At 41.7% G+C, this 14,823-nt stretch overlaps 1 protein-coding gene across 1 annotated transcript in view; it reads left to right on the top strand.

The window, feature by feature from the left end:
* FBXO22 (F-box protein 22) overlaps positions 1 to 14,823 on the top strand; it is a 285,060-nt gene that overhangs the window by 238,127 nt on the left and 32,110 nt on the right. Inside the window, exon 6 of the mRNA XM_085643778.1 lies at positions 12,306 to 12,471. Coding sequence (XP_085499904.1) covers positions 12,306 to 12,471 — 166 coding nt within the window. The remainder of the gene's footprint in view (positions 1 to 12,305; positions 12,472 to 14,823) is intronic.

Genomic DNA, 14,823 nt, shown 5'->3' with positions numbered 1-14,823 from the left:
TAATTCTTTTAAAAATTAAAAAATATTATTTGAACTTAATGGGTTTTTCAAACATATTTTTTTAACTATATGTTCAAAACTTTATTTGATATATATTTTTTCAATGTTTTTGGATCCGCGCACGCTAAGTGCACCGTTCTCGATCCCTACGCGATAGCATCCGCGCATGGTAAGCATTGGGTACGTGTTTAATGCGCGATTGCAATGCGACCGGTATGCGACTCCCAGCCTATACGCGACACGTTCGATGTACGTAACGCGAGGTTTACGCGCTTCCGCGATGCGTCATCTGCGTCTATGACGCAGTAGGTGCGCGGATCTCGCGAAATATTTAACATTTAAAAAAACATATATATATGTATTTCATGTGAATATTAATTGAAGACAAACTCTAAACTAGTCTTAAAACTAATATATTTTCACATCTAATCCTATAAGTTTTTTTTAATTCAATTTCGCAGATGCGCGCTGGGTGCATGCTGCGTAAGCGAAGGGTGGGCGGATCCCATGTGACCTGCAAAAAAAGAGATTTAATTGGTTCATTACACTTCCTCTTCTAACTATTCAAAGACCCCACCCATTTCAGTCATTCTTCTTTGACCTTCTTTAGAGCACCATCTCTTTGGAGAGAAGAAGATTTTTTAGACTAAGTTTACACTTAGCTCTAACTTTTTTCAACCAAAAATGGCTTCAGGGCAGCAGGCATCACCTGCATCACATCATACTTCTGAGGATGAATTTTTGGCAGAGGCACCACCCAAAGAACGTTTTTCTTCAGTGGTGTGGACATTTTTTACTTTTCCTGAGGGGCAGAATAAGACCAATGCCACCTTGGTCACATGCAAGATTTGCAAGAGAGTCCTGTCGCGAGGGGATCCTAACAAGAAATACTCGTGTGGCACGGCAAGTATGATGAAGCACATGAGGACCCTTCATCCAAACAATCTTGCACGAGAAGAGTGCCGACGGATGAGAAACACTCCTGCGGCATCCACCCCATCGCAGCCGAGCACTTCAAGAGTGCATCCATCAGCCCAAACCTCGGACATCCGTCCTCAATTTCAATTTTTAAAAGTGCTCTGCACTAAGTGCAATGCGACTTTGTGCTATGGTGAGCAGTCGATCGATCTGATCTGCCGCTTGCAAGAAAGTCACATTTTTTTTTTTATTGTTCCCTGAAGTTCATTGTTTGGTTTCTCCTGTTTTTTTTTTTTTTTTTTTTTTGCAGAAAAACCAAAAAAATGTAAAAATTGTTCACAAAACTAAAAAAAAAATTATAAAAGAAGAAAACAAAAAGATCTTGTAAGAACTAACTTTCCTGGTTCAAAAAAAGAGCTAAATTTCTTTGTTAGTGTTAGTTTAGATGAATGTATGAGTGCGTAATTGACTGAATGAATGCATTAGTAACGTATGGTGAATGTATAAGAGCAGAACTATGAGGAAGTGCTGCAGCATCACACAGTAACCTCTTTAACTGCAGTGTGCTGTAGTACTTCCGAAGTACAGGGATGCAACATATGTACATATGTTGCAAATCTATGCTTCTGTCTGCACTGCTACTTAAACTGCAGCCATGTGGTGACAAAGGCAACCTTGCACCATAGTGCAAGGATATCTGTGTCATGTGCTGTTTGTTTTTCTACAGGAAGACACACCTTCCTGCACAAAAACAATGAGAAAATGCATTTTTCTCCTTCAATGTATGCTGAACATTTCAGCATGCATTGAAGATATAAAAATGTGGAGAAATTAAATCAATTCTCCTTGTTGTGCTTTCCTACACCAATTTTAGAATGTTGCACCATTCACACACACATCGAGATTTATGATTTCTGATAAATCTAGACGTGTCTTGTTCTATGAGTATTAAGTGCAATCATAATGCATCAACACTTATAGAACACCCTTTCAACACAAAGTGGTCTGCATGATGAGCTTGTATTTACATGGAGTATAAAAAGTGCACAGAGTGCCTTTTCCTCTCTTTGTAAATATGAAAGAGTATCTTACACAATAACTATGTTACAAAAAGTGACATATTTCCAGTTTTAAAATTCCTTGCGAATGATAAAAGGTAAGCACAGAGTTTTGTCTGCAAAGATGTTCAAAGAAGAATGATTGAAATAATTGCGGTCCTTCAATAGCTAAAATAGGAAATATTATGAACCCCTCAAATCTCTTTTTTAGAAGGTCACATGATATCTGATTATGGTCAGATTTCAAAACTACAAAGGTATAAACAGAGTGTTTTTAGAAACATGTTTCAACTTTGTAGCTTCTTGCAGACCTCCTCATTCTGCATATTGAGACTTAGTTAAACTTACCTTCACAGTAATAGGAATAAAAAATGGTACACATTTTTTTCACATTTTCATTCCAATCTAAATTCATAAAAATTGCTTATTTTAAAATTTGGATCTGTGAAAGAAAAGGAAAAAAAAATTATAACATGTAATAATACATTTTTTACAACACAGTATAATTTCCACAAAGTAATTTTTTTGCCTTTTTTGCTGTTCTCAGAATATATTAAATTTCACTAAAAATAGTGATTTCAATCGTACTCACCACTTAACAGCGGGCAAAGAAAAAAAAAAAAACTCAAAGATTGTTAAAAAAACAACCAACATGCTATTCTCAAAAAAAAAACAAGATGCAAATCACAGATATATAAAATGCATACAGCTAACAACATTTTATAAGTTTAACTTACAAAAACTGTAAATGTTGTCACTTTCAAATATTCACCGAATCTAAGGATGAATTTTTGGAGGATGCACCACGCCCACAACGTTTTCCTTCAGTGATGTGGAAATGTTCTACTTTTCTCGAGGGGCAAACAAAGACCAATGCCACCTTCGTCACGCGCAAGATTTGCAAAAGAGTTCTGTTAGGAGGGGATCCTAACAAAAAATACTCGTGCGGCACAGCAAGTATGATGAAACACCTAAGGACCCTTCATCCAAACAATCTTGCACGAGAAGAGTGCAAACAGATGAGAAACACTCCTGTTCTGTATCTGTAAAAAAGAATCACAAATAAATGTATATTAATAACTTTCAAATTTATACTATTCCATTACTGTACAAACACATTTTATATAAAAATTGACTAAGAAACTATAGACCTGAACCACAAGTGTGACGATGGTTAAAACACTACATGCATAGTGCATACTACTTTGAAGCAGTTCATGCCCTAAAGCCTACCTCACTAAAAGACTACATGCTAACTGACTAAATGATTACAGTACTATAAGGAGACACACTGGGTGAGTGACAGGGTGTTTGCTAGAAGTGTATGAATACTAACTAGGGAATTGAAAGTGTGAAAGACAAGTGTCTGTGTGGTTAGAAGACTGCATACATAGTGGATATGGGTTTGAAGCAGTCCATGTGCTAAGGCCTGGCTCAGTGCATGAATACTTAGTCACTGACTGAATGATTAGAGTACTCCAAATATAGTATCTTGGTGAATTTATAAGTGTTTGGGTTTTGGCACAGTGAATGGATTAGTACATGATGCTGAATGGGTCACTAGAGGTCTGCAAAGGGAGTTACAGGGTGTTTCCTGGAAGTGTATGGATACTGACTAGCGAATTGAAAATGTGAAAGACAAGTGTATAGTATGTTAGAAGACTGCATGCATACTACATAGACATTTGAAACAATCTATGTGGTAATGTATGGTTCACAACATGAGTACTTGGAAACTGACTAAATCATCAGACTTCTGCTAGCTTAGTGCCTGGGTAAAACTTTTACATTTTCAGTTCTGGCACAGTGAAGAGAATAGTACATGGTACTGCACTTTAGTGTCAAACCCTGACTCATTTTATCAATGCATAAGCAAAGAATACCTTCTAAAGCTACTAAAACTTGACAACATGACCGATTTTAAAACCGTTATCTGTCATCAAATACACTATGTTACCAAATGCTTCTCTCACAATCCTTACCCAAATGTACACAGACTCACAGTGTGATTTTAGACAAGCAATACTATCCCTAGCAGTTTACCAAAACTCATTCACTAGTCTTGAAGAGGTAATGGTATTGCACACAATCTACATATTTAAGTACAGCACATTAGTGTCAAAGCATGACTCATTTAATCAACGCATAAGCAAAGACTGGCTTCTAATGCTACTAAAACTTGACAACATGACAGGTTTTAAAAGAGTTATCTGCTAAAAAATACACGATGTTACCAAATGCTTCTCTCACAGTGGTTCCCAAATGCACACAGACTCAGTGTGATTCTAGACAACAACCACTATACCTAGGAGTTTACCAAAACTCATTCACTACAGTGCAAGTGGTGAGGGAACTGCACACAATCTACATATTTCAGGACTGCACTTTTGTGTCAAAGCCTGACTCATTTAATCAAAGCATAAGCAAAAGCTGCCTTCTAATGCTACTAAAACTTGACAACAAGACAGGTTTTAAAACAGTTATCGGTCAGCAAATACACGGTTACCAAATGCTTCTCTCGCAGTGGTTCCCAAATGCACACATACTCACTGTGTGATTCTAGACAAACACTATCCCTTGCACTATACCAAAACACCTTTCTTCATCTAGAAGAAGTACTACAGTTTAGTATAGATACATAACATAACTCATTTCACAAATTCATAAACAATGACTGGTTTCTAATTCTACCAAAATATAAAAACAGCACAGTTATCTGTGCAAACACATGAAAAACACAAATGATTATCACAGAATGGTTTCTACATGCACACACACTGTCAATAAGATTGTAGAGAAAAAAAGTACTCCCTACACTTTAGCAGGAGAAATACATTAGTCTGATTAAAATGAAAATAGTCTACATACATCCCCTCACAATTAAATAACTCACCTTTCAAGTTGTTTTGTAGATTAAAAAGTATATCAGTCACTCACCATATTTTCTTTTACAGAATCTCTGCACTGTGCACCTCTCAGCAAAAACAAAGAATGGAAAAGTTTCCCTTTCATTTTCCACACATATACATGTAAACATCAAATCACAATCCTTCACACATAAACTCAAAAGCAAACACACATTTCTATTGGTTAAACATTTCAACCCTTTCCAACTGAAACCCTTCATCCTATGTCATCCTATTATTATTATTATGAACTTTCATGTTACTTTTAATCTTGGGGTCGGGAGCACTTGCCATTTGAGCAGCAATGAACCACTTGGAGGTATTTATCATTATTTATCATATGTTTATCACGTAGCGCAACAATGCAATCATCGTGATACCAGACATCCCTGAGATCAACATGGATGACAGACTTTTTGTTTTTGGGCACTGTATCATTTATACTTTAACATTTGTTTTAGTATTTGAATTATGTCTCGATTTGGGCAAAATGGCTGTAAATACATTTTGGTTTGCAACCTTTCAGAACCTAGTCACTGATTCGATATCCCATTGTTTATCATAACATTAGATGAGATGTTTGTCTGGATATAGTGGTATTACCACTCAGCAATGGCAGTTATGGCCGATATCGGCTTTATTGAACATAATGTTGCTGACATGATCATTTTGATAAGGAAGTTTCCCTGGGTTGCAAATAATTTAAAGTGCAAGCTGCAAAGTCTTATTTGATTTTCTCATAGTATGTTTTCACATTGTTTGACTTTGTTATTATATTTTACTCTTTGCTTGCACCATTCAAATATGGCCCCCAAAAGCATTTGCACTTTACTGTCCTGTTTCTATGTCATGTAAACAATATCAAGTTCAAGTTCAAGAAAACTTTATTTCGGAGTAACTCCATAAAAGTACATAAGATCAGTATAAAACATTTAACAACAATAGATAAAATCTTTAAAATGATGCAGCCACACAGCTAATACATACTAATTACATACATGGATCAGATTGACATTTTTAAATATTTTTTCCGTTTGTGCCAAAAAGCCCCCAAAAATTTTGCCACTGCAAACACAATGTGCGCGGCCGTTTCACTCTTAAGGATTCTAAAGGCTTCATGACACCTTATGAAGCCCAGGTTCCTACAGATGGGAATAATCCACTTTCTGCGCGCCTCAGTGTAACCCGTGCAAAAAAATATAAGATGCAGCTCAGTTTCCTCACTTACACTGCATGCCGGGCAAATACTGGGTGTCGACAGGGACCAGGAACTAGTGAAAGCGCGAATTGGCAAAGACCCGTGCCTCCATTGCAAATAGAGCTTCCTGATTATTACAGGGTAAACATTGTCCAAGGCCAATTCAAAGATGTATGTACTCTTCATAAGAAGGAATTGATTTGTTAGAGACCCTAGAGATTTGGAAGGTCGGAGTAAAGGTGCCTTGGAATCATGATACACTTTGGTTAAAGCCTTTTTGGAGAGCTTAGGACAGGCATTGCAAGGATCATTCCATAGTGCATCTAGACCTAGGCTCATCAAACTATTCCTTACGAATTTAAGCCAGGGAATGTTCCCCGAATTTGGGAAGCTGAGAACTTCCTGGAGACCCTGTCTATAGTGAATCAATTCGGGCACCGTCCACAATCTACGCCAGTAGATCACGGGGCGAAGTGCCAACTCTTCCTCCAGTGGTCTAATGCCTAGGTCAAGTCGTAGAGGCACTAGCGGTGTGCTCGGAGGAAGAGCTACTAGACACCTGAGGAATCTATTCTCCTCCTTTGTCAAGCTGTCCAGTACTTTGTAACCCCATAATTCACTCCCATAAGTAACTGCTCCTCTTGCTTGGACCCTATAAATATGGAGAGGAGGACCTATGGGTTTAAGGGTTGACCTATTCTTCCCCACCATTGCTAATATTCCACCAATATGTTGCACTAGCTTCAACCTCGTTTTCTCCTGATGTTGACCCCACCCCAATTCCTCGTTGAGTGTAACACCAAGGTATTCAAAGGTGCTCACTCGATCGAGTGCATTTTCCCCAATGCGAGGAATACGGTGGAACCTGGGTGGCGGATTGAAGGCCATGAATTTGGTCTTTGTGGTGTTTATTTCCAATCCATGCTCTCTACAGAAGTCCCCAAAACCATCCAGAACACGCTGGATTCCCATAGGTGACTTGGAGAGAAGGAGGGTATCATCAGCAAACATAATTGCTGGGACCCTCCTTCCCGCCAACTTCGGGACATCCGAATTGGGGACCCCGTTGAGATGGTCAATGACCCCGTTGACAAAGAGGCAGAACAGGGTCGGTGCAAGTACGCACCCCTGTCTTACCCCTCTCTCAACGGGAAACTTGTTTGAGAGTGCACCCTGCCCACCGCACCTCACACGAGCATAGGTGTTTGTATGGAGGCGGATGATCATATTCAGGAGATCAGCTGGCATCCCAACGTTCGCCAGGACTTCCCAGAGCTTACCACGTGGAACCAGGTCAAAGGCTGCCCTTAAATCTACAAATACAGTATAGAGGCTGCCACCCTCCAACTGTATTGTTTTCCAATGTAGAAGGGACAGCCTAAAGACCTGGTCCACGGTAGAAGTCTTCTGACGAAACCCGGCCTGAAGAGGGCTCAAAACATCCCTCTCCTCGATCCAGTCCAAAAGTCGATCCAACAGAAGCCTCGCAAATAGCTTCTGTGGGACGTCTATCAGACTGATCGGCCTGTAATTGGCGGGGAGCAAAGGTGAGCCCCTTTTAAAAATGGGCACAATCTCCGCCCCAAGCCAAGTTGGAGGGAGTGCCATCCCATGAATGATGGCATTGAACAGTACCAGAAAGTATAGTGCCCAAATTCTGACTTCATGCCTTAAGAGGTCGCCTGGGATCTTATCTAGGCCTGGCGCTTTTCCTAAGGAAAGGCAAGTAATTGCCCTTTCCAATTCCTCCAGCTTAAAGTCTCCCAACTCAGTATGATTATCGATGGTGGGGACCACTAAGCTCTCAGGCGGAGTTCCCATTTGGTCTTGCCCAGCTCTGCTATAAAGCGATGAGAAATGTTTTTCCCAAACTTCCGGTGCAATATTGCCTTCTATTGCCATAACAGGCTCAGCTGAGCCGTGTTTGACTATGTGCCAAAATTTTCTTGAATCTCTAACTTTGAGAGCAGATGTTATTTCTGTCCAGTTCTCCCAGTCCCAGTCTATTTTAGCAGCTTCAAGAAGGAGCTTGTAGGCCACCCTCTTTTCCCTAATCACAGAGGATGATTCCTTATTTTTGAGCGCTTGGAGGAGATCATTCTTAGCTCCCCTACAACTGGCATTAAACCAGGAGGCTCTTTCACTCCTCGGTTTCCTGCCCCGGACCACAGGATTCAGTACCTCAGCTAAATTGTCACAGAGGGTCTGATGGATATCCTCAAGGGAAGAACAACCTTCTGGCGAGGACAGTTGAGGGAGGAGACTCTCCACTCTTTCCAGGGTTAGTGCCAGTTGCTCGTATATTGCCCTTATACGGGTCGGTTTCTCTAGTAATCTGTCCCACCTTAGTCTTCGTCTGTTACTGGACAGGGTGAGACTGGGGACAGGTAATCTATTTCCTCCAGTTTCGGTCCTAAGGAAACCATCTGCAGCTAATGAGAGGATTAGGGGGTTATGATCACTATCAGCCCTTAGGACAATTTTAAAGTCTAATGCCAATTTCCAATCCTGGAGTCTGATCAGTATGTAATCAATCCGGGACTCCTGTCTTGGTCTATTAAAAGTTGGCTGGGGCGGATTATCCCCCTTGAACCTACCATTGCATGCTCTAAGTGAATTTGCCAATGTTAATGTTAGAACTTGCAATAAGAGGGGTGATGCTGCCCTGACTGGCGGACCTGCAATACTTTGGATTCCCCAGAGATCATCCTCCTCACTGCTAATCCCATCTAGGTGAGTCGGAAGTGGTTCAAACTGAATGTTAAAATCCCCTCCGACCAGGAGTGTATCTGGGCCGGTGAAAGAGTCAAGAAAAATCCCTAAATCCTCCAGTGACCTTGAGGTGGCCGCAACTCCGACTGGTCTAGAATATATGTTTACCAGACTCAGACCCGCCCCATTGGGCCAACGCAAGACCACGCACAGGATGTCCAGTGAATTGGTTTCTACCACCTCGGCCGTACAGCCTAAATGACAGGCAATCCATGTTGATAGTCCTCCAGACGGGCGTCCCTTCCCGCCCCATCTAGCTGGAATGTTAAAAATTGCAAAACCGGGGTGGCAAAGGTTTTCTCTGGCCCACGTCTCTTGGAACATGCATATATCATGTTCTTTGATAAAAATTTCCCAGTCAGTATTGCCTAGCTTGTTAGGGAGCCCAGCCACGTTCCATGATAGAATCTCTAATGGCCTCATAGACCTATTTGTGGGCATAGAAGCCTCATACGGGGTGCTTTCTTCCATCCTTGAAGGGGCACAGACCCCCAACTCACTTTGTGCTTTAGATGAGGACCCCTGTAGAACTTTGGTCTTTCGTGAAGAGCAACCTCCCTCCACCTCCACCCCGTCCTCCCTGTGTGCGGAACGATAAGGTTTAATAACTATTTCATCTACGGCCACCTGAGCGTCTTCCAGGGGCACTGTGTGAGTCGCCGGTGAGGGCATATGTTGCCCAACGGAGATAGAATGGTTTGGGCAGGAAGTCAACAATTTGGGAATCGGATCCATATCCTCAACCTGATCCCCCTGTGTGCTACGCCCATAGACAGAAGAAGTACTAAGTCAATCGCAGTCATCGACTCCTGATAGGGCCCCAAATCTATTAGCAACTTCAAGAGGAGTAAATGGTAGTGTGTAGTTCACCCTTCGTGGTCCCATTCTGTTGTTCCCAAGTGGAACCATAACCCATTCTGCTGCATTTTCGTATGCCACAGAACTGGGTGCATGCATGTTGCAGTGTGGAACAAGGGGAGCAGGTGTTGCTAAGAATGGGTGAGGGTGAGTCACCATTTTTCCTGGAGCCCTGGGGTGTGCATTATAAGAGACTATTGATCTTGGGTAAAAGTAGGATAATACACGGGGGTTTATAGACCCCCATGTAGAACCCAAGGGGTAGTCTAAGATGTATTTGACTGCTCTAGGGTCTCTAAAGTTGATAATGATTACATCCCCTTCAAGGTCCTTGATTCTGCGACCTAACCAAGGAAGTCTCCGAACATGCAATATCTCCCCATTAATGTTGGGAGGGAGAGGTCTGTTTGTCCTAAGCCAGTGCACGATTTTATTTTTTAGGTTGTAATAACCCTCATTTTTACCCTTATCCAGAGGCGGAACTTCAGTTAACACCACCACATATGGTACCGCCTCTGGGGGTAAATTAACTTGATGGCTATGTAGGTCACTTGCTCTAGCTAAATGATGATTCTCACCCTTCTCCTTTAGGGATGTTACTAAGATAGGGTTTACTATTTCCTTCCTTAATTCACCATCTACATGTTGACCATGACTTAGATTAGTTGTGGTGTGGGTGGGCTTATCCCTACGCTGAGAATTAGAGCTACCTATCTCATTAGTCCTAGTGTGCGTAAAAGATGCGTCTGAATCCATAGGGGGGGGCGGGAGTAGGTGAGTGGAATCTTTCCGTGTCCCCGGGTGTTTTATGATTAAAGATTCTAAATTCCCCAATCGTGACTCTGTTTTTTAATCTTTCTATGATGGGTAAAGTAAAATATCTTATCAATTTCTCGATGCTCTCAAGATGTGATGGCATTGTACCTAGATCAGGTAGGAGCAACGGAGAACGAGACAAGTCAGGAGGGGGAGGAGCCAAGGAAGTAGAGGATATTGAGGCCATGTCGTGTGTTATTAATGGTGGCAATGGAACCTTTGTCAGCGATGCTATGCCCACAGTTTGCATAGGGCCCTTGCCAAAATCAGTGTGGTTGATATTGCCTCTTGGCAAATTGCCTAACCTCTTTCTTCTCTTGGGCGGAGGGGGCCTTGGAGCTTTAGACACCAGCGCCCTCCCTGCCTTCTTAGTAGACGGCTTAGCCTTAGGTTCAGAGGGAATAGTAACAGTATCAGTTTCCTTTCCAAGAATAATAGTAGTACTAGCAGGGGGCAAAGTAGTTAAAACTGGTAACAAGTTAAAATTACTGGGTGTAGAATCAATTGTTCTAAACAGCTCTGGGACGTTGTCCATAGCTAACGCCTCCTGCGTCAAGGTAGGAGGGCTTAGCACAATAAGGGACGAAGTCAAAGGAGATGTACTGTCCAATAATGTCCTATTTTTAATGCACTCTATGGAGCGACGTCGCTCAGCCCTTCGTTCGGCGAGCGTAGTCTCCTTGTCCGTGGGTACAATAACCTTTTTAAAATAGTCTACCAATGTGCATTTGTTTGGGGCACCATGTTTAGCAGGAGAGTTATTAGCTGCAATATCAGCCATGTTATTGCTAACAGTATCAGACTGTGGACTCACGGTTAGTGGGTAGTACAAATAGGAAGTTCCCCCAGTCCGGTCTCCTCGTGTCTCTGAGGGCCTCAGAGGGCCCGGTCTTCGCCCCGGCTCTCGTCCCGCACGCGTCCCGCTAGCGCGTGAGAGCGATAATGTGGTAATGTAGAAGAATGGGGCGGGGATAGAGGAGGAGTCGGGAAGAGGGCCAGGTGCAGCCAATGTGCTACGCGCACAGCCCCCTGGTCCTCGCAGTCCCGAGTGCTTCGATGTCACAGCAGAGTCTCCCCTTTGGCAGGAAATAACCTTCCAGGCAGCGTGATGGGTTACAAAATGCAGCGTCCGTTGAAAGCGCTATGCCCCAGGGACCAACAGCCAGGTAACAATCCTCGAGCGGCACCCCAATATCGGTTGCTATATGAGACGTTAATACGATTGCGCACTTGTAATACACGTGACCAAGGCTGCGGAAGCAGTTGAAACGCGTTGTGTAAATAAACCTGTTTGTTTTCACTCTGGATGGTGTTCGTTGGTGTACCTGAGAGCGCACGGACTTGCGATACATTTTTTATTTATATATATTATGAGGAAGAGCATTTTTTGGTTTGCTAATAACTTTAGTAGGGTATTTCAAACAACTCTCACTCTCGCCATGCACTGCTCATGACCCCACATATTACAACACTCATGACATGTTCTGTGACATCATTGATTACATTACTGATGACAACAGAACTGACCTCTTTTGATAACATTATGCAGGGCGGGGTCAATAGTTAGTTACTTGAAATGACAATAGCTGTTGAAATTTCAGTGTTGATTTTTTTTTAAACCGTTCTATTTAAACTAAGATTTACAACTAACTATGACATCACTTTAACCTTTGTTATTTTTTTCATTGAATTTCTCATACACTGGTACCAGAGATATTGCTTGGTTCTTAAGTCTTGTACAAATATTCAGTTGTCAAATATTTTTTGGCTTCACTATAGGACTTAAGAATAATCAAGATCTTCGTGTCGTACTTATGTTTGGGTACAATACTTGGAAGGAAGGAGCACCACGATTTCTTCAACGTGTTATCGACCCACTGAATGAAAAAAGCATAATCATTGCTGGAGGTCAGGTGGAACATCTTGCTTCATACACACCACAGAGGTTTGTATATATTAAGTCTATCGTGTGCAGTGTGCAAGTCATTTCTCAGAATGTAGAATTGCTAAGGCACGCAATTATGTATTTGAAAAGTTGCCTTTTATTTAGCAAAGTAGCACCATCTGAGTTGCAATCTCTTATTGTCTATTTCAAGTGTCATCATGTTTTTAATTGAATAATACTTTAATCTCATGTCATGTTTTGCATTTAAGATTGAACAGGATCATTAACAACGGAGGTGAGAGCCTGTTGTAATTGAGTATTCTTTTGATGAGCAACTGTACTGTAAATGTGTGCAACTCATCCATAAGCCAGCTGGGCTAGCCGAAATTCTTACGTCATCCTGTTTACAGAAGCTTAAATACGAGTCGTTTCAAGTGCCCACTGTAGCACACAACCAAGGAGGAAGAATTATAACGATCATGGTTGGGGTGTGTCATGGCCTAATAAGGAGATGTGGTCCACTGGCAAGACATTATGCCTGTGCTAGTAGGAGTAAAACCTTTTCCAATGTTGATGGGCATAGCTCACTCTAGCGTGTCTGCATGGTTATTGCCAGACTTTTACCCACTGCCTTGTTTCTTTACTGGAGTGCCTCCCTTTAAGCGAACGTGTGCATATGAACTTCTAAGGCATATGTTCTGTATACTTGGTTGATGCTTTAATTGTCAAGGCCAATTAGTCCCCACTGCAAGGATGTTGTCAGCAGGTGTATTTTGAGCATTGCTCCCCCTGTGAATCATGCAAAGTCCCTAACCCATCATTGTCCTAGTGATAGAAGATTTCATAGGTGAGTATATGTTACTGAATACCCAAGAAGCCTAAAACTCCAATGTGTTTAAGATTAATCTTGATTCATGTACCAAGGTAAGTAAATTATTAAATATAATTTTGGAGGAGGGGGGCAACTTTTTTTACAATACATCGTGCTGCATGCCATTTTGCAAGTGCTCTGGGACAAAGTTTAAAAGGGAGATAAAGGTTGGGGAGACTGGAATGCCTACAATGCCACAAAGGGTGAGAGGAGGAAAGAATTATAATCTATATGACAAAACAGTTAGAGTCAACATTGGTGATGTAACCTATTGTAAGAAATTGGGTTATAAATAATAATCACAGTCCTTGTCTGAGTGGACGACTTGAGTTACTAAATTAACCTTTGCTCATCTCCCTGGTAGGAATGGCACACAGTTGACAAGCTTAACTTGGAGGTTGTAAAATATTTATGCAGTAATAAAACTGTAATAATGTCAAAATACTAACCAATAAAAAAACAAAAATTGAAAAAAAGAGCAAAATGTAATAAACAAAATGACGAAAATCCAAAGAGGGGCACCGTAGATTTAATTTTTTAAGTAGAACTAGACCCAAGAAGTGTAAATTGTCAAAGATGGTCAATGGTCGTGGTATTGCAGGATCTATTTGCAATTTAATGCTGACTGTGATGCAGCTTGGGTTAGATACAAAAATCATGAGAATACACTTCTAAACACCCTCCCCTCCTCCGAGGATCTCATGGGCGGCACTTAGAAACTCACACAGAGGCAGACGGTGGTCTACAGGAGGGTCCAGTCTAGGTCCTATTGCTGCTGTGCAGTTGCAGGAAAAGGCATCTTGCAGCTCGTTGTATCCCTGTAGCTGTAAAAGGAGATCAATCTTATAACCCTGGGAATCCACTTTGTCCTGGGTACAGGAGGGAGAGCATGTCCAGTCTTCTAGGCTCTTCTCGGGTCTCCGACTGCAGGCTCAGTCCTCTTCTGATCTTCCACAGGTCTAAGAATATTCCGCAGTGGGTGCCTGGGGTGCCACATTTATTCCTGACTCAAGGTAGTGGTTAGGAATGGCCCCTGTGGACACCCTAAGAAATGGGGTAAAGGTTCCCAGGGGTAACCCTACCCACTTTGGGCATTTTCTAGATGGCTGAAGTCTTTGGCCTCACATAGACCCAGAAGGCTGGTGTGCGGGAGAGGGAGGGTGGAGGGAAGGGGGTGTACTATTTTAATCCTAGTGTTATCCCAGATCTAATACCAAACTCCAGTCTGTTATTGTCCTTGTACCCGCAACAACCTCAGAGACAGAAGTCTAATGTAATAAAGCTGATCTTTCAACAACCAGACAGTGGATACACACACATTGTTTTGGCACTTTGTTTCTTCCTTTGAAGTGTGCCGCAACTGTTATATGTAAACCTACCAGATCTTTCAAACCAGCTGTGGCACTGTAATGTCAACAGGCCCACTGTGATTGGGCATGAAGACACTAAAATGGCATCTTTGAAGTGAGCCCAAACGTCAGATGAAAAGGTTCAGCAGACCTGTCAAATAGGACTTGACACTTTATTGTTGAATGGGATCC

This window comes from Triturus cristatus, chromosome 3_1 (assembly GCF_964204655.1).
Source record: "Triturus cristatus chromosome 3_1, aTriCri1.1, whole genome shotgun sequence".
Classification (NCBI taxonomy): Eukaryota; Metazoa; Chordata; class Amphibia; order Caudata; family Salamandridae; genus Triturus; species Triturus cristatus.
Note: the sequence above shows the minus strand (reverse complement) of the source record. Positions and strands in the feature narration are given on the sequence as shown.